The sequence below is a fragment of the Pelodiscus sinensis genome, chromosome 9, assembly GCF_049634645.1.
Source record: "Pelodiscus sinensis isolate JC-2024 chromosome 9, ASM4963464v1, whole genome shotgun sequence".
Taxonomy (NCBI): Eukaryota; Metazoa; Chordata; order Testudines; family Trionychidae; genus Pelodiscus; species Pelodiscus sinensis.
The window spans coordinates 50,449,355-50,476,059 of NC_134719.1; the positions used below are offsets into that span (position 1 = coordinate 50,449,355).

Consider the following 26,705-nt stretch of genomic DNA (forward strand, 5'->3'; position numbering starts at 1 on the left):
GGCTTCTCCAGATAAATACGTATTTATAACTGAAAAACTATGGTACTATCATCCTGACTTGTTTTCAAAGGATTACAGATAGGCCTCAATTAAAATATAAACCTTGGGAATTTTGGTTCTGGGGGGGTGGTCAAACTTTGTTACTTTGACCCATAACTACCAACTCCAATAATAGAATTAGCATTTTATACATAGAAATCCTGTCATTGAACTATATCCTGTCATTTTTAAATTTTGGTACAAAACAACTCAGTGGACTATGTGAAATTCTTGGCTGTACAGCTGGGCTGTGTCTACATTGGCATGATTTTGTGCAAAAGCAAATGCTTTTGCGCAAAAACTTGCTGCCTGTCTACACTGGTGGGGAGTTCTTGTGCAAGAACACTGACATTCTAATGTGTGAAATCAGGGCTTCTTGCACAAGAACTTTGATGCTCCCGCTCAGGAATAAGCCCTCTTGTGCAACTGTTCTTGCGCGAGAGGCTAGTGTAGACAAGCAACATGAATTTCTTGCACAAGAAAGCCCGATGCTTAAAATGGCCATTGGAGCTTTCTTGTGCAAGAGACCATCTACACTGGCACTGATGCTCTTGCACAAAAGCACATATTTTGCGCAAAGGCACATGCCAGTGTAGACATTCTCTTGCGGAAATTACTGTAACGCAAAAACTCTTGTGTTAAAGAGTATTTGCGCAAAATCTTCCCAATGTAGATATAGCCCTGATATACACCCTACATTGGTAATTAACATAAACAACAGTCACTAAAAAATGTTTCTTTTGTCTTTTATTGGTTACTAAAAAGGAATAAGGTGGGAAAAACTTAAATTCTATGAAAGGTGATTGATTATTCCAGTCACACACATTATTAAATCCTGTAGTCACTGAATTATTAAACTAAAACAATGTTTAATATTTTAAGAATTGCCCTGTGCTTCAAGATATCTTCAGCAGAATCCTCCAAGCAAAAAAGGCTTGATACATGCCAATGATGGGGCTGTGAGGATGAATTGTAAAGAATTTTAAAGGCAAACTCTCCCTTCTTCTTCTCTTCCTGCATGTATTGCATGTTCACTGTAGAGAGCATATTAAACAAATGCCCTATTTAACAAGTAGAACTGCATCCCTATTAAGATCTCCTACTTCAACCCAGAGAAGACTTGACTGTTACTGTAGAGCTTGTCCCTTTAAAACAAAAGGCATAGGAACTTAGGGCAGATTTACAAAGGTGTTAAGCACCTAATGATGCAGATACGTGCCTCATGAGATTTTCAAAAGTGCTTAAGAATTTTGAGTGTCCACAGAAATACCTTAAATACCTTTGAAGATCAGACCATTAGTGCTTACTAGCACATTGGCTCTATGAATATCTGGTCTTATTTCTCAAGTTGATTAAAGTGGTTTCACTGTTATTACCTGACATACTAGCTTTGCAAATTCTTGCCTCCACAAAGAAGCTCCTTAGTACAGCAGATCAATTATATTTTTCACTAGGAGTCTGATCATTGGCCATATATTTTATTTTTGTAATGTGCTTCTGTCTTATGCTAGGCAAGGCTCTGAAACTGCAAGCACTTACAGATATGTGTAACTTTACCGATATGAGTAGACCTATTACAACTAGGAAAGCAAGTAGCTCTATTCTGTTCTCTATAGCTTTTTATTCCCCTCCTGAAATCTTAGGACTTGAATGCATCCCATTAGTGCATTAACCAACATGAATAATGTGCATTATATTTGGTTCATTCTCTATTTCAACAGCACTACTTATGTCTCCAAGTTATTTATGTGTGCATTCATGTGTGCAGAATTGGAGCAGAAAGTTGGTTATTTCTTGTGCTAGGTTGCCAGGTACCACTATTGCAAGTAATACAAAGTAATAATGAGACACCTTGCCCAGGTTCCAATTATAAATGAACACTTCCCCTAAAAAAGTTTACTTGCTGAGATAAAGATTTTGAATTAGTCAAAAGATATTGTACATAGACTGGAATTCCAGTGGCAAAAACATCAGCTTCATAGAGCACGAGAGACTCAGTCAAAGGTGTTCTGGGTCTAATTTTGAGAAGTATTTTTCCCAGGGAAGTCTTTAGTAAAGGGAGAAACCCCAAGTGAATCAGAGTGGTCAAGGAACAAATGTTTGGGATAAAAGCACTAAAAGTTTATCACAGTAACACCGCTTCATATTCTGGCTAAATTTTAGTCCTGCCTCTATAATTCAACAAAACATGCACATGCTTAAAGAGATGTGCAAAAGACCCATTAAAGTCAATGGGACTATAGTGAGGCGGGGTAGCCACCAATTGACCTTGAGGAGGAGGAGCCCTTCCCAGAGCCCTGGTGGGCAGAGGCTGGCTCCAGTGCATCACTTGACCAGAAGTTAAGAGGCAAGGCTAGAACTATAGAAGGCCATCCTGGGAGGTCAGTCAGCCTCCAGCCACTAGAGGAACCAGATAGCTGCCTGGCACTCCCAAGCTGGGAAGTGGAGGTGGACCTGAAAGAGGAGGAGGACTGGCCCAGATTGCCAGGATCACAAATAGATTACAGCCTGAAGGAACTGCTCTCCCTGCCAGAGATTCCAGCCAAATTTCCAGTTTGCCAGAAGAGAGAATGGAAGGAGCCCAGGGATAGCCAAGAGTAGTCTGGCTGTGCCAGAGCTGGGGATAGCGTGTTGTGGTCAGGATCCCTGCTGACTGAACAGCAGACTGATCTGCTGCTGTTAGAGCTCTGGGCTAGGAAGCAGGGGAATGGGTGGGACAGCATCCCTCCTCCCCCTCGGTTGTTCCAGACTAACTGTCTGTGTTTGTCAGACCTCCACCTGAGCAAGGAGATCAGAGTGTTTGCCTTAATTTGGACTATTTGCTCTTTGTTTGCTATCCTACCCTGACCCAGAGCCTGGTTCTAAGAATTGTTTGTTTTCCGCTTCACCCTGAACCAGGGCCTGGGCCTTAGGACTCTGAGGCCGAAGCTCAGCACAGCTGATTCTCCAAGAGGACTGAGCTTTGGTGCAGTGAGGTAGAGTGGCTGTCCACTGACTCCGAGGGGAAGGAGCCCCTCCAGAACCTTGGTGGGCTACAGGGACTTAAGCAGGTACTTAAGTGCTTTGCTCAATGGAAATCTTTATCACGAATAAACTATCTATGTCAGTGAATATACACTCATTGCATATTCCCACTTGGGTAGAAATCACCTGAATTAGTACCTCGAAGTTTAGCAGACAAGTTGGAATTAAACAACATTTACAAATGAATTGCAAATTAAAAGTTCATTCAACTGGCATTTAATGATACAAAACATACTAAATTGCTTATTCTTGTCCTTTTATTATTGTCCATTTTGCTGCATATAAAATAATACAAATATTTGAGTGCAAAGGCTAAACTGTACAACTTAATTTAAATAGAGAGAACAGAGAAATGTAATAAGAAAATACCATAAAATGTAGTACTATAAAATTAATTAAATAGGTGTAACCCTCTCTTTCCTACCTGGATTGCTCAGTAGCAAGCCATACTCACCTGTGTGCCTGGATGCCTAATGACTTTAACATTAAAGGAGATCCTGCTTACCCCAAGGGTGATGATCTTTAGTTGGGGATTCCCTATCCATCCTCTTGCTGCAGTCCCTTGCTCCTAAAGGAATATGCAGTGGTGGTGCTTCCGCCTGGTTGGCCCTGTACACACTAAATGGTGTGCCTTGGGAGCCTCCAGGAATAAATGTATTACAGTAATAATTTGGATTTAATTCCAAAACAACAATTATAAATAATGTACATCTGACTGATTACATTTAGAGTTGTCAGGTGTCTGGTATTGGCCGGGACAATCCAGTATTTGCGGCCTCTGTTTGGTAAAAAACCCAGAAAATACCAGACATAAAATGTCCGGTATTTTCTGTTTTTTTTCGGCTGGAAGGCCTCTTTGGACATTCCTCCCCTGCTGCGTCTGGTGGAGGCAAGAGAGCAGGGAGTGTGGGGATTTAAAGGCGCAGTGACTCTTTTTGTGTGTGTGCAGTTTTGTTTTCTGTTTTTTTGCTTAACAACTTTGGTACCCCCCTCCCTTTTTTTTTGCTCAACCAATTTTTCCTTGCCATGTTCAGTATTTTTTGTAAAAGTATCTGGCAACCCTAATTACATTAGAATTAACATACCTTTAGTTAACAACTTAAAGAAACAGGATTTAACTGATTAGAAGTGAATAAAATCAATTAGCAAAGTACGCAGAAATAAAGAAAACTTATCTAACTGGCATTTAAACTGCTACCATTCATCCCTCCCAAAAGTGTGCCCTCCTCTGGATACACTTGCATGCGTGGGCGCACTTGAAAGTCTGCAACTGGAGTGGAAACAGCATTGTGCAGGTTGTGTGTTAGTCCAAGAAAGTAGCCAGCTGCAAAATCCCTCTGCCACTGGAGCAGGCTGCATAAACTGCCAGCAGCTCTGGTTCATTGGGCTGGTCACTCTGGCTCTCTTTGGACCCAGAGACAGTGTCTACTGTGCTCCATCCCAGGCTGCATTTTCCCAGAGAGCCACAGTTACTTACAGTTACCTTCTATGCAGGCCCTTCTCAGCCACAGGCACAGCCAGGGTCTTCCCCTCCAGAGACAATCACCACAAACCCCTGAAGCAATCTTCTAGATCCAAGCCCCAGCAGGATCTCAGTAACAGGTTCTAGCTTCAACACAGCTCCTGGCCTAGAAAAGACTCCAGACCAGCAATCTGGCTCCTCACTCTAAAATGAAGCCTCCCCTTACCCTCTCTCTCCATGCCTGGAAGGGAGCAGAGATTTTTTCTCTCCTTTTTCCACAGGGGTTTATGGGAGTTGTAGACTCTAGGGTTAGACTGAAGCACAAAGGATCCTCCCAGTAAAAGTCAGAGGCTCTCATAGTAAAGAGAACCTCTTAATATATGCAATGGTTAAAGTTCTTTGGTTATATAGGAACTAAAAGTAAAAATCATGATATTCTGTCCATTTGCCTAATTAATGTTTCTGTGTGCTTGTGGTACATGGAAATACCACAAAAACTATGCTTAGTGTAGGAACTATTGCAGTAATGTTAACTATGTGCAAATGATGAATGTAAAGACTTTTAAGGTGACACCATTGTGTATTTTAAATATAATGGACCCAGGAGAGAGATAGAATTGTGGAAATGTTTTTAGAACAGTGTTTCAGATAGTTATCACTGTCAGGTATGATTTGGTGAAAAGAATGCTTACATTTTCCTAGTTGAGTTTCAAAGACATAATCTCTTGTATGAGTTCATTACATCTCATACATCTTGCCACATCTAATACATCTTATAAATATGCTGCATATCTCTTTACAATAAGTTAAGTTAATCAATCTCTGGCTACATTTTTTTTTTTTTGAGCCAGGTACTTCAGTGGAGTAAATAGATGTACACAATTGAAGTCAATGGATCCACGTCCATGTGCAGAATCTGAAGGTTTGTGTTTAGGATGCTGTGTATTACAATTTGCTACATAGAATCCAATGAGGATAAATTTCTCTATAACCAAATGGTAAAGTCTGTTTGCACATCCTGGAATTCATTGAAGGTAAAAGAGCGTGATCGCCTTCTAAGAGCAGGATGATGAGGCTGTCTCCCCTTAATCAGGTCTAAATACATGTCTGATCTCAGGAAGCGTGGGTAACTGTCTTGTTCCATCAGCCTGTAGACTTTGGCCTGTGCTGCATCAAAGCTGTTGAGTGTGGGGTGAATAATATTCTGAGCAGTGAATTCTTTAGTGTGAAAGTCAAGGTTAACCTGGAAAAAGGGCAAAAAGGGCATTAATTCTCTTGATATACTGTCATTAATACCACTAATATTTAACTTGTGAAAACCATACTCTTCTAAAAATGTTTGATATTTCAGATCCAGATGGATATGGATATAAATATTGTGAAATCCACTGAGTCATCATATGTTAATGGCTACTGAAGAAGCACCACAGATCGCTACAAAAAACAGGGGAAAGTTGATAATCAAAGATATCACTTCTGGGTGGTACCTTTTATTTAGAGTCAATTTTCTAATGGTGCCCACTGTACCTTTGCTGTGACAGTGACACTGTCCTGCAAAGTACACAGCTTGCTGACTTCCCATTGAAGCCAACAGAAATCAAGAACCAGTCTTGCAAGGTCAAGGCTCTATATCTTTTGAATTAACCAGATCATGTTTTTGGAATAGTTTTTGGAATGTTGTATCAATAGTTCTTGTTACAGTTTGTTGTCAGCCCAAACTGTTGGTAGAATGGTATGCTGGCAAAATAGTATTCTGCTTCAGATAATTTAAAACTCTCCAAATTCAATCAGGGCCTGATCCTGCAAAGTGTCATATAATAGAATGTAAAAGGGTATTGAAATCACTCAGCATTTCATGGAACTGGGCCATTACTCTTTGAGGCCATGTCTACACCATGGAGAGAAGATTGACATTGCCACAGTCAATCTTCCAGATTTGATTTAATGGGTCTAGTAAAGACTCACTAAATCAAACTCAGAGGGCACCCCTGTTGGCACCAGTACTCCTGCTCCTTACAAAGAGTAAGGGAAGCTGATGAGAATGTTTCCTTCTATCGACCTCCTGCTGTGTGGACGGCATGGAAATGAGACTTAAAATAAGTCAGCTCCAGCTTTGTAATTTACATAGCTGGAGTTGTGTATCTTAAGTCTACCTCCCACTGTAGTGAAGACCAAGCCTGAGAGTAAACCAAACAAATAGGTCCTCTGCCCTTAAGGGAGAGTGGTAATCCACAAGGTCACACAGAGGGAATTATTAATTTAATTTTTACCACTCTGTATCACTCCCTCACACTGAAGAGTGATGCTTTTTTCTGTATTACATCAGCAGGTGAGTTTTCAAATTGCCAACATTTAGCATTTCCTCTATCAACAGTAAGAAAAGAACAGAGAAAATAAGAGGACAGTCAATCTACCTATTCTTAATCTGTTATATAAAAGTATAAGTAATAGAAATACAAAAGATGCATTAGGGACCTGATCTTCCAGTCATTATTTAGCCAAGCCCCCATTGACATTAGTGGGGATTTTATCATCTTCCAGACAGTCCATCCTCCTACTAGTGTAAGGAAAATAATTATTATATTTATTTACATGAATTTATATTTATATTTATACGGTTGTAAAAGGTCCTACACGAGGACCTTTTACAACAGTATGACAGTTTAATACAATTTCCATCCTTCTAAATCCTTTAACACTATCAGAGCAATATAAGATACCATAGTATTGACTCATTGCTCAGAGATTCCTTTAAAAAAATTAAAAATAGTCCCACACCTATGTTAATCAAGTCTTTTCTCTGCTTAAAATATTATAACTTTTACCTTGAAGGGTATGTTTCATTTATTGATTTGTTTTATTCATTTGGCATATTAAATACATTATCTGATATACTAATATCAGTTGCCGGTTGGCAGAGCTGCATGCTATCCAGCATGTCTCCAGGTGGCAGAAAGGAGGGGGCCTCTTTTCAGAGGTTGCTGCAAAATAAGTGCGCTTTGTCGTGCGAATATGCAGCTGCGGACCAGTAGTGTCAATATTACCAGGGTGTGATAGGATATTGGGTGATATCCGATGCTCTGACTAAAAGTCACAAGTGTCCAATGACGATGATGTGACATGGCAAGTGCAGCCCACTATTAAATAAGGCTGCCCTACCCTCTCACTCTGTTGGTTGAGGGTCTGGGATACTTGGGTCCCTGGTTTACTTTGGATAATCCAATGGGCATATGAACCATGACTGGTCACAGCATCCAAGGGATAGTGACTCCTTACGTCACCCCAGGGAAGAGAACCCTGACAGAAAATTCTCCACTGCCTTGTGGATAGGTTCGGGAGATCCAAAGGCTATGGGAGTAAACCCAGACAGATAATCCAGAGTGGAGACCCTAAGGCGGTTAACAGTGAGGTTTCATCCAATCTGTTTTTCCAGAATCTCCTGCAGTCACCTCTGTTCCTAATTTACTGGCTTTTGTATTTCCTTTGGATCTAATTGGGGTGACCGAGAAGGAGATAGTGCTGCTTGGGCAATGCACTTTCCTCAAATACTAGCATAGGCAATTCAGCGTGCGGGAGAAGACACTTACCCACACACAGCTATACACAGCTACTACAGTCGATACAATAAGCCAGCTTGCCTCCGGCTTGGTAGTTGGAATGTGCGGATGGCATGTAGCTATTGTAATCGACTGTGCAAATCCAATATTGGACGCATAAGCCATGAAAGAAGTTGCAGATCCAGGCACAACTCATAGACTGTCACTGCTACTGCTTACCACTGTCTCTCAAGATGAATGGGCCATATTTATATGTTGTAATTTGATCTCTAATGCTGGTTAGCAGACAAAGTATAATTCTACTGTTCTGGAAGCAGAGTAAAATGTACACAAAACACTGGCAAATGACATGGAAGGCTATTTTTGCCACCTTTGTCTGAAGAAATATTTCCAACACTCCACTGAACATCACTCTGGTCCTTAGGTTCCCCTATATTTAACCTACAAGAGGAAGACTGCAATGTGGACTCTTCCTAATGATTGAAATGAGAGTCTGGACTTTACATTGATGCAAATGTGCATAGACTGACATTGTAAACAAACAACATCATGTGACATATAACCTCAGTGATGCAGAATGCTATGCTATCCACAACCTCAAAAACAAGTCTAACAGTATCATCAGAAAGGCTGACAAAGGAGGTCCTGGAGTCGTCATGAACAGGTTGGATTATGAATAGGAGGCTCACAGATAACTCACCAATACAACATTCTACAGGTTCTTTCCTCTAATCCCACTGAGAAATATCAAAAGAAATTACCCCGTCTGCTCATGAAACACCCTGCTACAACCCAAGACTAAATCTATACTAGCACCCCCCCCCCCCCCATCCCAAACCAGAAGTATTTTATCTGCTACCCCAAATCCAAAAACCTGGAAATCCTGGACATCCAATCATCTCAGGCATCAGCACACTTACAGCAGGATTATTTGGTCATGTTGACTCTCTCAGATCCTATGTTACTAGCACTCTGAGCTACCTTTGAGACAACACTGACTTTCTGAGGATACTACAGAGCATCAGTTATCTCCTTGAAAATACTGTCCTAGGAACCATGGATGCAGAAGCTCTTTACACCAACATTCCACATGATGATAGATTACTAGCTGTCAGTATGCCACAGCACACCTGGTGGCTGAGTTATGTGACTTTGTCCTTACCCGCAACTATTTCCAATTTGGGGACAATTTATATCTTCAAGTCAGCTGCATGCTCAGGGTACGTCTACACTGCAACGCTATTTCAGTATACCAGAGTATTCCGAAATAGGTATCCTGCGTCTTCACAGCAAGCCTGTTATTTTGGGCTCGCTATTCTGATGTCACTGTAAACCTCATTCTACAAGGAGCAAGGGACATTTCAGAATAGCACTTTATTTTGAAATTTGGTGTTTTGTAGACACCACCAAATGACGAAATAAGCTTTTTTGAAATAACATTGAAATAAGATATGCAATTTATGTAGCTCAAATTGCTGTGTAGACACACTATAAGCTGCCACAGAACTACTAATTGTTTTTAATGTTATTGACAAATGACTATTGTCATTGTTGTAGGGTTAAATGAATAATATGGAGGTTATGCGGGGGCAAAGAGGGAGAAAGAGAATGTTTTGTAGAGGTTGGATTCAATACTTCCTTCCAAAGCATTTTTTTTTAATATTTAAGGTACAGTATTCTAGTGGCAGGGTCCACATGACAAACTACTACAAATTCATCAAAAGTTGACCTTCATGGCTGAATGGATGATGCTTATGACTGAAGCATTTATGAAAGGCAGCTTCTATCAGATGTAGCTTGTATCAAGCACTGTGTATCTTCAGTTATTCTGTACCTCTTTTGGAGCATCCTTCCTTACGAATGTATCATAAATTGTCTTGGCTGTAGGAAGAAGATGATGAGATGTTTTGTTCTTCTTATAATCCTCACAGGCTGTCCAAAACTCAATGTTCTCCTCGCTGAACTCAGTTTTCAGAAACCTTGTAAAAGCATCCAATCCGGCTTTTAAAAGAAACATTGAATTACTTTAATTAATTGAAGCATTAAATTACCACTCCAGTTAGATATTAGAACACAATTCTACCTTTTAAATTATGTAACAACATATATTTGATCTCATTTTAAACTATTTATGAAACTTCATATTATGGAATCTACTTTTACATCACAAAACAAGTGCTGTTTAATTGCTTTGCAGTTAGGTCAGAGGCAGTGATAGTTGGCTTTAGGCCAAAATTTGAAATGTGGCCTCTGGTTTTGGATGCCTCTTTGCCAGTGACAAATTTTCAAAGACTCTGACTCAAAGTTCCAGTTAATCTCAGTAGCAACCGTGGATGCTCAACCTCTTTAAAAATTAGAAAATAGGTGGTTACATCTTAAATGGAGTGACCAAAAGTGTGGCCATTTTCAACCATTTAAGTCCTAGTTTTAATTCCAATCAGATTTAGGATGCCTAAAGTGTCATTTAAATCTTGAATGTATTTACAAATAGGCTGTGTCCCAGAAATGAGACAAGAGAAGACAGTTTAAAAGATAATGTTAGTAAAATCTTTACAATTTTCTTTGCCTATAATTATCATTGCCAAGTTGTTCATGGTAGTCCCTTTATTAATAGAATTAATGTGCAGAAATAACTAGGATGTTATTATTGTTAATTACCTACAATCACAAAATTGCAATGATAGTAATGGCCACCACTGTACTGGGGAAGACTCATCTTAGCTATGTGCAGCAAAGGGAGAAAATGAAACAGGCCTCCAATCAATAACTTGAATTTCAGGCATTAGACAATTAGGTGTTTGGCTGACAACTTTTTCCCATATTACTGTTTCAGGAACAAGCTCTACGTAAGATGACACATGTCTTGTACAAAGACACTAAATAGTGATATTAGCAGGGTTTCAGTGAGCATTTGAGCAATGTTGCAATGAAAAACCATCCTATATGTCATTTGTTGTAAACATTGGTATGAACTCCTTGGTCATGTCTCTCATAGTGTGCCAAATCTATGGACAAACTTTGCCTTCTACACCACCATTATAGCCTGTAAATGCCTCATGGTGCCTTATCGAACCTCATGTATAAGGCAAAAATTCGCCATGCACCCATCTGATTTTTGATCACATGACATTATCTAATTAAAATATGACAATATTAATCATTGTTGCAACCACTGAACAAAATGTTGCATGCAGGGCAACACCATAGAAAATGCAACATGGAAAGGGTATGATTTGTTGAATTTGATTATGCTATTTGTATGCGTGTATCATTTTTGTATTTGAAATTATGAATATTAGCTGCGTACCTGTACTTCAAATGATTGGCCCCTGTGGTAAGACTCAGGAGGTATATAGATAGCACATTGTGAAGGAATGACTCATCAAGAAACACTTTGATCCCATTGAACCATGGAACTTGTCCATTTGTACCTTATGGACTTTACTGTGAACATTCAAACTACAGTGTATGTAAAGGCTTCTGCTGTGACTAAGCAAAAATTGCACATGGGCATGTGACTTGCCCAAGTGAATCCATACTCCCCCTTCACCTGTAATTTTCCTCTAGATATGATGAGGGCTTTGTTTGGAACAATGGATTTCCCTTGACATGGCAGAAACTATGAAAGACCCTGGAAACAACATTTTACTTCTATCCTGCTCAGTCTCTAGACTGTGGATTTATACTAATTGGAGCATTCTAACAAAGGGACTGAGAACCTTTCACTGAGACTACGCCTACACTGCGTGGCTATTTGGGGATACCTCCAGTATCTCAAAATAGTTACCCCATGTCTTTGAAACACTCTCATTATTTTGAAATATTTTTTGAAATAACGGACATGTTATTTTGACATCCCTGTAACCCTCATTCCACAAGTATTAAGAGATGTCTCCAAATAACATGTTATTTTGAAATTTGGTACTGTGTAAATGTGCCAAATTTCGAAATTAACTATTTCAAAATGCAATTAAAATAAGATATGCAATTTGCACTATGCAAATTGCATATCTTATTTGGGATTTAGGGTGCTGTGTAGATGCACCCTGATTTGGAAACTTGACTTAAGCTAGCAGTTTATTTAATCACTGCTAAAATCCAATAACTTTGCAATTACTATATGTATTTGATTCCTTTAACAATTTTAACTCTTTCACTCTTTCTTTCATTCAAGACAGGGTGGTTTATGGGTAAGATCTATGTTATATATTGAATGGGGCATGTGGCTGATCCTTTGGGATCAGAAGAACATAAAAACATAGGAACAGCCATATTTGGTCAGACCAAATGTCCATTTAACCCAGTATCCTGTCTTCCATTAGTGGCCAATGCTAGGTGCCTCCAGAGAAAATGAACAGATCATCACAGAGAAAATCATCAAATGATCTCATCCCTGTCGCCCATTTCCAGCTTCTGACAAACAGAGGTTAGGGACACCATTCCTGCGCATCCTGGCTAATAGCCATTGATGAACTTGTTCTCCATGAATGTAGGTAACTCTTTTTTGAAGAGGAACCTTTTATTTGATGAGTCTAGTTGTAAAGAATCACTCATCTCTGAATACAGAATTTTGGGGTGATACAAGGAACGGAATACTTCAAGAAACTGCTTTTATGACTTCTTGCTAGCCAGTGTGGTGAGGCAGAAGTTTACTTTTGTGGCTTATTTGATATATCTCCTGGCAGAATATTTAACAACTTTTTGGGGTATATGTGCCCTATTTCTCAGCAATTTGTCCTGAATTTGGTAGTCTCAGCAGTGGCCTGTGAAAGTATGGTTACAGACCACTTACTGTAAAGTGTCTTGAAAGGCACACTACCGGTGTCACCTGTGATGATGGTCCTACGTTAATTTCCCGACATTTCCAGATTTTCTGGCATTCTAAGGTCCACTACTTTTTTCTGCTATCCTGATGTTAACAGAGTACTTGAGTGGTTTAACCACAACCCTAAAATAAGGATTGTCTGCTCAGTAGAACCAGTGACTCCCCTGAAAAGTCATTTAACTAGAAAAAAAAAACTTTCCTTAATGAATATGTCACCCTGCTGTAGTCTTTAGCTGTAATCCCTATCAATGTCAGTGGGCTGCTTGGCTGAGTACACACAGCAAGATGAAACCAAAGGTGATGCATAAGGATGAAATATTAATCACTTTGAGTTTTCACCCAAGCTTAGATATTATGCGTGTTCTCAGGTTTTAATTCTGATAAAAATTCCAAACAATTTGCTACGTAAATATGTTTCCCATTGTAAATTTAATATAATTGCCTCCTTGCCCCACACATTTAATAGTAATCCTCAGTATACAAAAAATCATATCAAGACTTTTTAGCACAAAATTGGGTATAAGACTACATGCCAAAAGAAAGAAAGAGTATGTAAACCTATAAAGTATGCTCCCATTAGGCTTGGTATATATTTATGTTCTACTTTGGGAGACACAAAATAGCAGGTAAGATTGTTGCTAGAAGACTTTCAATTGCCAACTCATCATACTATAGTGATCTTTCTGGGCTAACTCTAAAAAAATATAGTCCAGTGCAGAAAAGGCAGACCTCTGTTAAATTCAGTACAATTTTTTCTAAGTAATTATTCATTCCAGTATCAAAATGGAAATAATTTTATCTAATTCATCCACAGGTATTCAATATGAAATATTAATTCATGAGTAGATCATTATTTGTTTCAAAACAATGCTTTCCTTATATCTTGTCAGCTTTTCACCATTTATTAAAGTAAAACTTCATTGCATTTCTTATGGTTACATTAATCTTGTTCAATGTAATACCAAACTTAAAATTACAAATAAATTCTTAATTTTCTGTGGTTTATGGCATGCTACTGCCTAAGTACACAAATAGAGTAAAAACTCACAGTGCTATTAGTTACCTATCTTGCTGAATGTTGATGACTGCCAAGTCTATTTAATTGCACGCCTACATTGTGTTATTTTTCATCATGAAGCAGAACAATGAAAACACTACTAACCTTTCTGGGAAAGCAGTTTGTCAAAGGATTCACCCCATTTCACTGCTTCTTCAGGGGACACACTGTACAAGACACAAAAAATATTTCTGATAAAGTGTGTTTTGTGTACTTGTGTAGCTATTGTAATATATGTTGCCTGCTGTTTCTTTCACTCTGTCATATTCTACAAGGTGCCTGGTTAGATAGATTATTTTACAAAGAAGTTTTTTCTACTAGAGACTTCTAAGGCATTTTCTTTATTTCATTCTGATGTTTTGCCTATTGAAATAACACTCGTTAGATAAAACATTTAAAGCAGAGCATTGTGTCTAGAGAGTTTGTTTGCACTGTACTCCAAATCTTTGAGGAAAATTTACATCTTGGAAGGTTAACAATCATCAGAGAAACTAGTGAACTACCTTTTTAACTTTGAAAAAAGGAAAGCCTTAGTAGCTAAACTGGTGTACTCTTGCAGAGATATGGTTTTGATTGCAATCAGTCTGAGGTTATGTTACCCATAGTCTATTTTTAACAGAATACAGGAAATGCTACAGTTTGAAAACAAAGTCACAGCAGTATAGTAAAAGCAATAGTCTCATAGGTAATAACACACGTAGCCTGGTTTGTTTACCACAGACATTTTTCAAATGTCATGTTATTTTCAGAGACTGGGTTCTTTTTATAAAACTCTATGTATTCTTTATCGAATATGTCAAGCTGTATGTATTCTTCATTGATCTCAAACTTTCCTCTGTTTAGGACAATAGAGAAAAACCATTTCATATCTCTTGATAAAAAAGTTTGTAAAATTACTTTTGTAACACTTTATCCGAACACAAGTATCAGAGGGGTAGCCGTGTTAGTCTGAATCTGCAAAAGCGACGAAGAGTCCTGTGGCACCTTATAGACTAACTGAAGTGTAGGAGCATAAGCTTTCGTGGGCAAAGACCCACTTCGTCAGATGCATCTGACGAAGTGGGTCTTTGCCCACGAAAGCTTATGCTCCTACACTTCAGTTAGTCTATAAGGTGCCACAGGACTCTTCGTCGCTTTTATCCGAACACAGAGATAGTTTCTACTTTTATTTTTGAACAAAGAAATTGAGGGGGTTCTGAGGGAACATTGTCGTAGGACTCTGACCTGGCCCTAAATTTTAATCTGGTGACCAATTTATTTAGACAACATACACATTACATAGATGCTTTCCTTTGTAGTTCTAAAAGCATCTACAAATGAAAGTGGGTCTCACTATCTGGAGAGGAAATACTGGGGCACAATAGATGGAGTAACTTGCCTAAAGTGTCACAATAGGTCAGTAGTAGAACTGGAAACAGAACCAGATCAAATCTCCTGACTCCCCATCCAGGGACTTGGGACCAATAATATAGTGAAGAGTAAACTTAGATAAACTAGGTTACCCACTTCTCATTTGAGGAATATGGAGTTTAGTTCAGTTGTCCCCCTTATTTTTTTTTACTACTACATCACTGAACTGGACCCAATTTCTTTCCAATAGAGAATAGCGTTTGAACTTCTTTTGACTTGGGAAACTAAGGTGACTTCTAAAATTGCTTGATCCTTTTCAGACTTAAATCTCTTTTTATACTTGCTTACATAGTCTAGCTTCCCTGGAAAATTCTCTGGATTCAGGAAGACCATAGGAAGTGAAATTCCAGTCACATTGTGAAGAATTTTAGAATGACTACTTTTTTATTCCAAAAACTTAAAGAAAGATTTGTCATAAATATTACTTAACTTCCTAGAAAAAGGCATTGCAACTAAAGAGCAGAAAAATTCCCATGAGGTGCAAGCACCTAAGAAATAAATCTTGTACAAATTGACCATAAGATGAATGAAGTGCAAGAGGGAGATTATATAATGGAAGAAACAGGAAAATCAGCCTTTAAGGAATCTTTCAATTTACCAGGATCTGTTAAGCTCTGCCATTTTCTAGGATAGCAGGTTAGTCAAATGTTGAGTTGGCTTATTGGGATGATCATCTTCATGGCCATCAGACCATTCACTTGTGGAGTTCCATAAGTCCAAGCTCTCCCTCCATACTATTTAAAATCTATGAGACATGGCACTAAATGCTAACCATATAAAGGCGTGGGTTGTGCAGTAAGAGCTCATGGTACCATCTACATTTTTGTTAGTCTCCAAAGTGAAGCAAGACTCTCCATTGTTTTTTAAGTTTTTCCAGTTACAGACTAACATGGCTACCCCTCTGAAACATGTAAAGGATGTCACTCAGGTTTAATCTGCAACTAGGCAAAAGGATGAATGTTCTTGCACACACAGATATCCCATACAATGTTCTCTCTAATTTTTTCCACCCCTTTATGGAATACATTTTGTTATTGGCACAGAAGCATTTGCAGATGTGCACCACCTTTAGAAACATTCTGCTAATCAGCTGGGCAGCATTAGCATTAGTGGCTGCACAAGCACTTAGCTTACAGAGAACACTGATCCCATCTAAATTCTGAAATGTTACCTTTGACCTTCTACTTCACATAGAATAGAACCATTTCTATCATTTCTGCCTGAGATCAACACATGGATGTGAAGCAGTTGGCTGATCCATAAGTAGGCAAGGTTATTGGGTTATGTATAGGAACAGAGAAACACTTCAGAGAACTATCAATGACTATTTTGACATCATCCTGTTTGGAGGAATTCTGACTATAAATCATGAAAACCATTTGATGCCTCAGTCTCCTTTGCATTAGATACCCAACTGTAATCCACTACCCATGTAATCATGACTGCTAAAATGCAAATAGCTGCAGATGGCTTGGAAGCTATAACTCATGGGCTACGTCTAGACTGGCATGATTTTCCGCAAATGCTTTTAACGGAAAACTTTTCCGTTAAAAACATTTGCGGAAAAGAGCGTCTAGATTGGCACGAATGCTTTTCCGCAAAAGCACTTTTTGCGGAAAAGCGTCCATGCCAATCTAGAGGCGCTTTTGCGCAAAAAAGCCCCAATCGCCATTTTAGCCATCGGGGCTTTCGTGCACAAAACAGTTCTGTGCTGTTTACACTGGCCCTCTTGCGCAAATGATTTGTGCAAGAGGGCTTTTGCCTGAACAAAAGGAGCAGCATAGTATTTCCACAAGAACACTGACAATCTTACATGAGATCGTCAGTGTTCTTGTGGAAATTCAAGCGGCTAGTGTAGACAGCTGGCAAGTTTTTCCGCAAAAGCAGCTGATTTTGTGGAAAAACTGGCCAGTCTAGACACAGCCATGCTGTTATGCGAAGACTTTGCATGGTTTTAGGTGTACAAGAGGGAAAGTTCAAAAAAGTGGCAGAAGTTTTCCACTAAGCATCTGGCCACTTCTGCAGTTAATCAGAATCTGGATCTCTGAATAAAGTGAAAACTTCATTTCTTCTGCAGCAACAAAGGGGAAAAAAGAGGCGTCAGGAAACATAAACCTACATTTACCCAAATTCAGCTAACAAACAAACAACTCTGACAATTCTTCTGAGAAACGGGAATATTTGATCACATGCTGGACTTTATTCTTTAGATTTGTTAGGTGCTTGGATATCAGAGTAGTAAATATAGTATAAACTCCAAGAAGGACAGATTCAAGGACTTAAGTTCCAATGACAATCTGTATTACAGGCCCAGAAACAGAGTTTAGGTCTCAAGAACTTCCTCTATAAAGATACTATTCATTCTATTTTCCCAATCGGTATGGGCTTAAAAGGTTAAGATAGCAGTTATTCAAAACCTTTGTCAAATACTCTCAAACAGGATGATCTGTTCAGAAAAGGACAGCTTCCCCTGGCAAGTTGTTCACTGCTGGAAGCCTGAGTCCCTGTCCAAACTGGTCAGGGTTAGGGTTAATACAAATTAAAATTCAAGGAGAGAAAAACAAACTGAAGTTACTACATGCTCTGAGACTCTGTGTGGTGAAAAGAATGGAACTTTTGTGCCCATGGAGCTTCTGTACATTCCCAACAGCAGAGGCAATGCTCAGACAAATTACCAGAGAAACCCTGGCTTGAGTGTAGTCAATTGCAAAATTCTCAATAGCTTCATTGGAGCCAGGTTTTCACCCTACATTTGTAAGGAAAAAGAGTACAGCATAGACACAGCTACACGATTTTTAAATGGTGGTATCTGAATTTGGAGATAAGTGTATGTCAGGTCAGCTGGCACACTGGTACTTTACATCTAGAGTGTTTGAGAGGAAACTTGGTGGTTTATGTCAACAGAGTCATTTATCATTAAATTATTTCAGAGAAGATATTTCATAAAAATCACAAGCTTTCCAAGCAAACATAAATGTTTGTCAGCTACAAAAGATCCAGAACCTGCCACTTTACAATCAGTGGGGTGACTTGCAAACTAAGGTGCTCATCAACATGAGTAAACGAAGGGCAAATTAGTATTACATACAAAAAAGAACATTACACTACAAATAAACATGCCCATTGGCACTAGGTAAACAAGGACAAATTCCACCTGGACTAGATTATATGAAAATCGTTAGTGATATGAAGGGTAGCCAGTATATTCACTTTCATCCCTACATTTCCCCTTCTCTCAACTGAGGGAAACTTGATGTATCAGAGAGTTAAATAAATCTTTGAATATGATCATAGTCTTCCTGAATAATACTTTATAGAAGAAATAGTTCTTTTGAAGTCTAGGGGACTACTGGTGGCTAAGATACTATAAATACCAGTATCACTGTGTGGCCCAGTGCATGCAAAAACACTATTAGCACACTTTATATATACCGCATATGTGCCCAGATTAGTTTATATTGCATTATGCTAAAATTTAAAATAACATAGATTTTAAAAGCATTATTTGGTGAAAAACCTGAATGCACACAGATAAATGGATGAAATCTGTTGAATAAGAGACATCAGTTTTCTAATAGGATTTCTCAGTCTCTTTATATTTTACAATGCTCACCTTGAAGCTTTTGTCAAATTCTCAGATTTGTCAGGATTGACATTTTCATGGAATTCAGCCTTTTGCAGAAGAAGGCTCAGTCTATTTCTTTTTTTCTTAGACCTGAAAAAGGGTTTAAGCAACTTTAAAGCAACCTTTGTGAATGTTTTTTTTTTCAAATGTTTACCTCCGATTAATTTCTTTTTCAGCATAATTGATTATTTCATTATACATTCAGTTACACTGATGTTGGTGCTATTTCTCTGTATATGCCATACAGATTAATGGATTTCCTTCTTATATCTATCCATCTAATTTACATATTAAAGCTTTTGCAAAGGGTAATGAATGACTTCATTCTCAGACTTTCCCCCCCTTTCAATTTTGAAGGGTTTTTTGTGGGGGGGGGGGGAAGAGGGGGTGGAACTAATGCTGATGAACGTGTAAGAAAAGATCAGGGTCTTCTCTTGTTTGCTCTGAATGAAGGGTGAAATATCAGAGTTAGTCAGATTTTTTAAAAACACATTTCTCTAAGCTTCACTTTAATAATTCTTCTTTCTTATTTATTTTGCTTCATATATTATTTGATTTGCTTCTTTTTCTTGCCCTTAAAAGTGTTCCCTTACTAAATGAATATTTTATGTGTACATTTTCAGTCTTGCCGTTCATGAATTTTTACAAATATCTTACAAATATGAAAAGAACGGTGCCTTAAATTCACATTTATCAACTATGCTGTTATAATCCCTTCTCTACATACAACACTTGTGAGTCTCAGCAAAAAACTTGGAACTTACGTGATCTGGATTTCCTTGTTTGCCTCTTCTTTATTTGTGGATTTCATAACTTTGCAATAGTTCTTCTCCTTTGAAGAGGAAATGTTTAGTTGGGGGAATAAAAGCAGTGGATTCTCCATCTTCCTCTGACAAGGATTCAAGTTATCTCAAAATGCTTCTCTAGCTTACTTGCAGCAATTCCATTTATTGTACCTTGTACATTTCAGTTCAGGAAACTAAAAATGTACAGAATCTGACTCTGAGGTGCTTCTCAACTAGTAGTTGATAGGTGTCTGAAACAGGAAGTGAAAAGGAGAGGATTCTACACTTCCAATGAAATGAAAGCTGCCTGTAAGCAAGACTTTAAGTAGAGTTCTGTCTTGCAGCTGTCACATAGGGAAGTGAGATTGCAAATTTGCAAAATGGCCGTTGATCATGATGATAAACATAGTTATTACCACAGGCCTGTTTATGGTTAGTGCTTGTGGAACATGATATTTTGCTAGATGACAGCCTCGTTTCTCCTGAAATGCTTTCATAAAAATAATATACAATTTTTAGTTTTAAATAAAGTCCACATAAGAGCACAAAATAACACATCACATTATCTTAAGCTCTCAGAATAATTTTTAAAGAAACCTAGACAGATATTTTCCATTTTTTGAAACTAACACTATGCACATATGTCCATTTTTGTTACTAACGGAAAGTGGCCTGATTCTCAGGTGCCATTGACTTCAATAGAAGCTGGAGCTGCTCAGTATCTAAAAATAAAGATTTTATTTTTTGGTGACTTTTCAGAAGGGCAGAGACTCTCAAATCCCATTGAAGTCAATGGAAGCTACAGATACTGAGCTTCTTTGAAAAGCAGGACCTGAGTGCAACTGAAATCAGTGGGAGCTAGTCACATAAATACTTTCAGTAACCAAGGCCTTAATATGTAAATATAAGCTTAGATGCCTAATTTGAGGTTCTTACATTTAAAATGGTCAGTTTTAAGGCAACATTGGCAGCTCTGGGTAGGCAAAATTCTCTGATGAGCTATGATACAGTCTTCTATATGCTGGTTCTGCAGTATGTTCAGACTCAAAACTCAGACAATCATGGGCTTTTCTGCTGAGGGTGACTAAGGGTATGTCTACACTACAAAGTTAATTCGAACTAATGGACGTTAGTTCGAATTAACTTTGATAGGCGCTACACTAGCACTCCGCTAGCTCGAACTTAATTCGAACTAGCGGAGCGCTTAGTTCGAACTAGGTAAACCTCATACTACGAGGACTAAGCCTAGTTCAAACTTACTAGTTCGAATTAAGGGGTGTGTAGCCCCTTAATTCAAACTAGTGGGAGACTAGCCCTCCCCAGCTTTCCCTGGTGGCAACTCTGGCCAACACCAGGGAAACTCTACTGCCCCCCTCCCGGCCCCGGACCCCTTAAAGTGGCACAGGCTGGCTACGATGCCCATGCAAGGTGCAAGCCTGCCAGCACCCAGCTAGCAGACCCTGCACCTGGCACGGCTCGAGCCAGCCACCCGATGCCCCCTAGCCCTCCGCCTCTTCCCGGGACCAGGCTGGCAGCTCCCAGGAGCTTGCCCAGGACCGCAAGAGGCGGGCACCCGCCTGGTCTAGTGCGGACATCGTGGACCTTGTCCACGACCTCTGCACTAGGCACAGGAAAGCGGCCGTCTAGGGCAGGAGAGCTGCCAGCCTGGCCACCCAGGAGCACGTGTGCATGAAAATCAAGGGGGTCCACTGAGACCCCCGACCCTGAGCCCTGAGCTTATAATGGCCGTACTGGGTCAGACCAAAGGTCCATCTAGCCCAGTAGCCTGTCTGCCAACCCTAGGGATCCTGGAGGGGATGGACCGAAGACAGTGACCAAGCCATTTGTCTCGTGCCATCCCTCTCCAGCCTTCCACAAACTTTGGGCAGATACACCACTCCTACCCCCCTGGCTAATACCACTCCATGGACCCAACCTCCATGAATGTATCTAACTTCTCTTTAAACTCTGTTCTAGTTGTAGCCTTCACAGCCTCCTGCAGCAAGGAGTTCCACAGGTTGACTCTTTGCTTTGTGAAGAACAATTTTCTGTTACTAGTTTGAAGCCTGCTACCCATTCCTTTCCTTTGGTGTCCTCTAGTCCTTCTATTATGAGAACTAATGAAGAACTTTTCTGTATGCACCCTCTCCACCCCAGTCAAGCTTTTATAGACCTCTATCCTATCCTTCCTCAGTCTCCTCTTTTATAAACTGAAAAGTCCCAGTCTCTTTAGCCTCTCTTCATATGGGACCTGTTCCAAACCTCTGATCATTGTAGTTGCCCTCCCCTCTCCCACCTCCTTTTCCCAGTCTCCCCGAGTTTTGTTCAATAAAGAGAGATTCTATTTTTGACCACACGTTTTCTGTATTTTGTACATCAGGAAGGGGGGCTAGGGAAGGGTAAGTGGAAGGAGGTGAGGGAGGAATGGGGTACGAGCCCCCGATGGGGAGGACTGGGCTGGCTCTGCGGGCTTCTGGGGGTGGAAGCTCTCCTGCAGCCCCCCAATTCCCTCCTCTCCCCAGATGGCAGCCTGCAGCAAATGCAGCCGGTCTGATGGCCGAGTGCTGTGATGTGCCCAGTGTGGGCACTCAGGGCACTCCAAGCCAGGACTGCTTTGCAAGCGGGGCACCCCTGAGAACTGTCTGTCCGGGGTGGGGGTCAGGTCCCTTAAAGCACAGCCCTCGGCTAGCCTGAGGCAGCAGCTCCACGCTCTGAGTCCTCATCTGATGCCCTGCCGGCACTGCTTCCAGCCATCCTTAACCCAAGTTCAGGGTCCACTTAATGTGGACATGCTAGTTCGAATTAGCAAAATGCTAATTCAAACTAGTTTTTTAGTCTGGATCCGTTAGTTCGAATTAGCTTAGTTCGAATTAACTAATTCAAACTAAGTTAGTTCGAATTAGCGCTGTAGTGTAGACATACCCTAAAAGAGGTGATTTGCAGTGTTCTGAAATCAGATCCTTAAGGACCTAGACAGAGATGGCCAGTTTCATATGGACACCAAAGTCACTAGCTAGAAAACTAATTTTGGTCACTAAACATCTAGGTCCAGGTGCGAGCTAGTTACAAGGAAGTAAAACACTCTTAATCAATTCCCAATCTCTTGATCCATGCACTATATTGAACTAGATTTGTTTTCTTTTGTTAAAAAAAGCCTCATAGAATCTATACAATTGAACAGAATTAACTGACAAGTATATCAGTTGCTTCATTGAATCAGTATGGAAAATTCCTACTCTTTCCCATGTATCTGTCTGTATTAGCAGGTCTGATTAGTAGCTCATTACTTTATAGAAAATCCCATCTAATTGCATGAAAAGTTTTTGAAACAGATACAAATAGATTGCTGTGCCTACCCTGTGGGAACACACTAAGCAAGAAGAAAAAATAGTTGATTGATCATAATAAGGTGTTGGGAAAAGCCTGGAACAAAGCATTCCAAAATCATCTTACAGAAGTTAGAGATGGAAAGGACGTAATAGATACCACTCCCCTCTCCCCACACACACAAACACAAATTTATTCTGCTAATCCCACTTTATTCTCTACTGTACATTTTCTAGTGCCTTGTCCAATCTTCTTTTAAATGGCTGAGGCCCTTGTCATTTTCTTTGGGAGTAAGTACACTATTTACACTTCTAAAAAAGCATATAGGGTTTATTTAAACTGACAAGGAAATTTGTGTTGTGCATTCAGCGCTGATGCAACATAGACAGCTGGCCTAGAAGCCAAATGCTGTCAGAAAAGTGAGTTCTGGTTAATTCAGTTTAAATGAAATAAACCCCTGGCAAATGGGTGGTTCATTTAAACCAGATTGAGCTTTACTAGTAATACTCCTGCAGGTGGTTGGATGTATCTGTGAATTAACATGGAATAACCACAAGAAATCAGATAATATTTTTAAAACCGGTGAATATTTTTCTACAGCAATTAAAAAAAGAAATACATTTTCTATAGTAAATCGAGTTATTGAATAGTCACTGATTCATTAATTTATAGCACAATATTTGTGTGGGTCACACCAACTATCATCTTCCCTACTGAAGAAACTGCCCTCTTACCTAGAAAACAAAGCTGTGGGGAATAACTGAATCCTGACCAAGAAGAAAATAAATGAAGACAAAGTTCAAATCACTGAAACTGTAGACAGGAATTAGACACAATCTTCTATTTGTCTGTATCTTGGCTTAAATGAACAACATAGAATTATTCATTTCATTTAAGCCCATTTGGACAAATTGATACAGATTATTTGATATTATAATACTTAACTGCGTTCTGAATAATGCAAGTGCTTCAGCATTCACTTGGAGTAAGAACTAATATATATATTACTGTAATACCATAATACTTTTGAAGTGTTATTTAAAATATGTGATAATATCATGCATTGCATCCCAAAGGATCTCAAGAATTTTCCTTATACACAGTCTACAAATATAATCTAATCCACCATGAAAATGCGGCTCTCTCTGAGGTGAACAATAGTTGGTTAACAGCAAAATTACAAATAGTTTAGATGAAAAGTTAAGCCCACCTTAAAATAAATGAAATTGCAAGGGTAATTTCAGTCAGATGAATGTAATTGCCTGAGTTAGAATTTGTTTAGGGTACCTGGTTTAGCACCTTTACTTTCTCAAATAGTGATATGGGAACCTTGCTTTTCTGTTGCATCCATGAGGCATCACCTTCAAAAGTACATTACCCCTCAATCACATGATAGGACCCTATTTCAGTACAGAATGAGAAGCACAACCACTGATTTATGTTCTAAATTATTCACACCACTTCCTGCAGCATGTATATATTCCTGGAAGGTCTGTTGTCTTTTTGCTGAATAGGTCGGAACCAATGTTCCCTCTAAGGTGCGTGCCTACGCAAACCCGCACAAAAAGTTCTTCCCCCACCCACCTCCTCTGGAGAGCTGTGCAGCAGCACTCACACAGTAGGCAACTGTTTTGGCGGGCAGGGCCAGCTGAGATAGCATGGTGAAGGAGCCACTGGGGCAGGGAGCTGGAACCTGCCATGGCCGCATGGCGGAGGGAGGCCTGTTCTGGTAGTCAAGGCTGCCACGTGTGGGGGAGGGGTGTGGAGCTTGTTCTGGTGGCTGGGGCCAGGAATGGGATCTGCCACATGTACGGGGGGTGTCTTCTCCAGCAACTGGGAACTGGACATGCCTCATGGCTGAGGAGTGAGCGTGGGTGGGGTTTGCTCTGGTGGCTGGGAACATGTATGTTAATAAATTAGGTGTCATGGTGGCACACACCCAAACCAGCGCACATGACCTCAATGTTGGTGCACAAGCCAAAACTCACTCTGCTCTTGGCTGGAAAATCTTAGAGGGAACACTAGCCTGAACCTGCATAGTTTGGGAGAGATGTGAGAATCATAGCACACCTATGGGTTAGTGTTGCTTTGGGCCACCTGGTAGCTTGCCAATAGTGTTCTGTATGACTGTGTCTGTCAGTGATACAAGTTCAGTCCCTATCTCATTTTCTCACATCCACACTTGGTAGATTAGGACATGTCACAGGATTCCCATATTCATCAGAGAAAGCCTTGAAACTCTTTGGGCAACTTTGATATTCTTGTGAAGGAATATTTAACCTTGTCTCCCTGGCAAGGGTGTGGTGCAGTTCATCTTGGGGAAGATTTGGTTGTTAGAGGGGCAATGTTGACCTACATTTGCTAAACAGGGTTGGATAAAGACAGAAATATATAATCTGCTAAAACTCTGGTGACTACAGAACAGTGGTAGTACTTGAAACAATGTAATTTTATCCTCTCATTAGTGGTCTATGCCAGAGTTTCTCAAACGTAATTGCACTGTGACTCCCTTCTGACATCAAAAAATTGCCTCACAGTCCCAGAAGGAGGGAACGAAACCTGAGCGCACCCAACTCCCACCATCCCAGAAGCCAAAGCCTGAGCCCCACTGCCCATGATGGGGGAGGTGAGGTGAGGTGCAAAGTCTAAGCTCTTCCGATTTGGTTTCAGCCCTAGGTGGTGGAGCTTAGGCTAGTCTAGCCCTCTCAACCTCAATAAAATAGGGTTGCAAACCACTTTGGTGTCCTGATCCATAGTTTGAGAACTGCTGGGCTAAGCTAAAGCAAATCCCTGTGAATGAAAGTAAAAGGTGGAGGACACTGATAGCTGCATTAGGGATATAAATTTGCCAGAAAGGGGAAGAAAAATAGATTAGCTTTTGTGATTCTGCATATCGTTTATTGTCACAGAAGCACTTATTATGAAATGTATGTCACAAAAGTGGGATGGAAAATACCCAGTTAGAAACCACATTCTAAGATCTGTGATCCTCTGAGGGGCAGAGTTATATTTTAACAAGTATTTCCAGTTTCTGTGTTAGTCTGTGTTTCACATCCTGCTTATTGTAAATAAGTTTTAACCACATAGCAGCCTTTAGTAATACCTCCTGCCTTTCATTAAAAAGTCAAACATTTTTTAAATTCTTGGAAGGGATATTAGACATTTGAGCACTTTTCTACCTATTAAGGAACATGTAATACTTTTGAGTATGTTAACCTGACATAATTTTCTTTCATGGTAATATAAATTCATGAATGAAAATGCTAGTGACTATAGACTTAATACCTCATATAGACAGGCTTAAGACAAATCTGCATGATCAAATGGCATCCATGACTGATTACTTTCTGATGGCCTTACCACCATTTCAATTAGAAATGGAAATGAACCATTTGGTCATTGCTTTCAAGTCCAGGCAATTTTGGTTTCAGCTAATGGGATATTTTCAGTGGCTTGTTCAATGGACTTCTAAATGACTGGCTGTTATAAACTGTTGTAGTGGTGAATAGAGGTTAGGCAACTCCAAAACAAGGGGGAGGGCAGCAGGATTGTCTTAGCATAGAAACTGCATAGGGTAACTGAAATGGCCTTGGA

The 26,705-nt window shown here is 39.7% G+C and overlaps 1 protein-coding gene across 2 annotated transcripts; it reads right to left on the reverse strand.

Annotated features, from left to right (window-relative positions):
- Positions 1-942: 942 nt before the first annotated feature.
- RGS18 (regulator of G protein signaling 18) lies at positions 943-20,118 on the reverse strand. 2 transcript variants are annotated; one of them, XM_006122961.4, is made up of 5 exons: positions 19,764-20,115; positions 18,988-19,089; positions 14,070-14,131; positions 9,917-10,083; positions 947-5,768 (listed from the first exon to the last, which is right to left on the reverse strand). In XM_006122961.4, the coding sequence occupies exons 1-5, from the start codon at positions 19,880-19,882 to the stop codon at positions 5,511-5,513; spliced, it is 708 nt and encodes a 235-aa protein (XP_006123023.1). In that variant the 5' UTR covers positions 19,883-20,115; the 3' UTR covers positions 947-5,510. The 2 variants fall into 2 exon arrangements, with proteins under 2 accessions (XP_014429069.1, XP_006123023.1); XM_014573583.3 differs by lacking the exon at positions 18,988-19,089 and having other exon boundaries at positions 943-5,768; positions 19,764-20,118.
- Positions 20,119-26,705: the final 6,587 nt, after the last annotated feature.

What these genes read in the sequence shown, in the direction of transcription:
- RGS18 (XM_006122961.4), bottom strand. Translation starts at nt 19,882, where the DNA reads ATGGAGAATCCACTGCTTTTATTCCCCCAACTAAACATTTCCTCTTCA. An exon ending in AACAAGGAAATCCAGATCAC is followed by an intron (nt 19,090 to 19,763) that starts GTAAGTTCCAAG and finishes ACCCTTTTTCAG; the next exon opens with GTCTAAGAAAAAAAGAAATA. An exon ending in CAAACTGCTTTCCCAGAAAG is followed by an intron (nt 10,084 to 14,069) that starts GTTAGTAGTGTT and finishes TTCTTTTAAAAG; the next exon opens with CCGGATTGGATGCTTTTACA.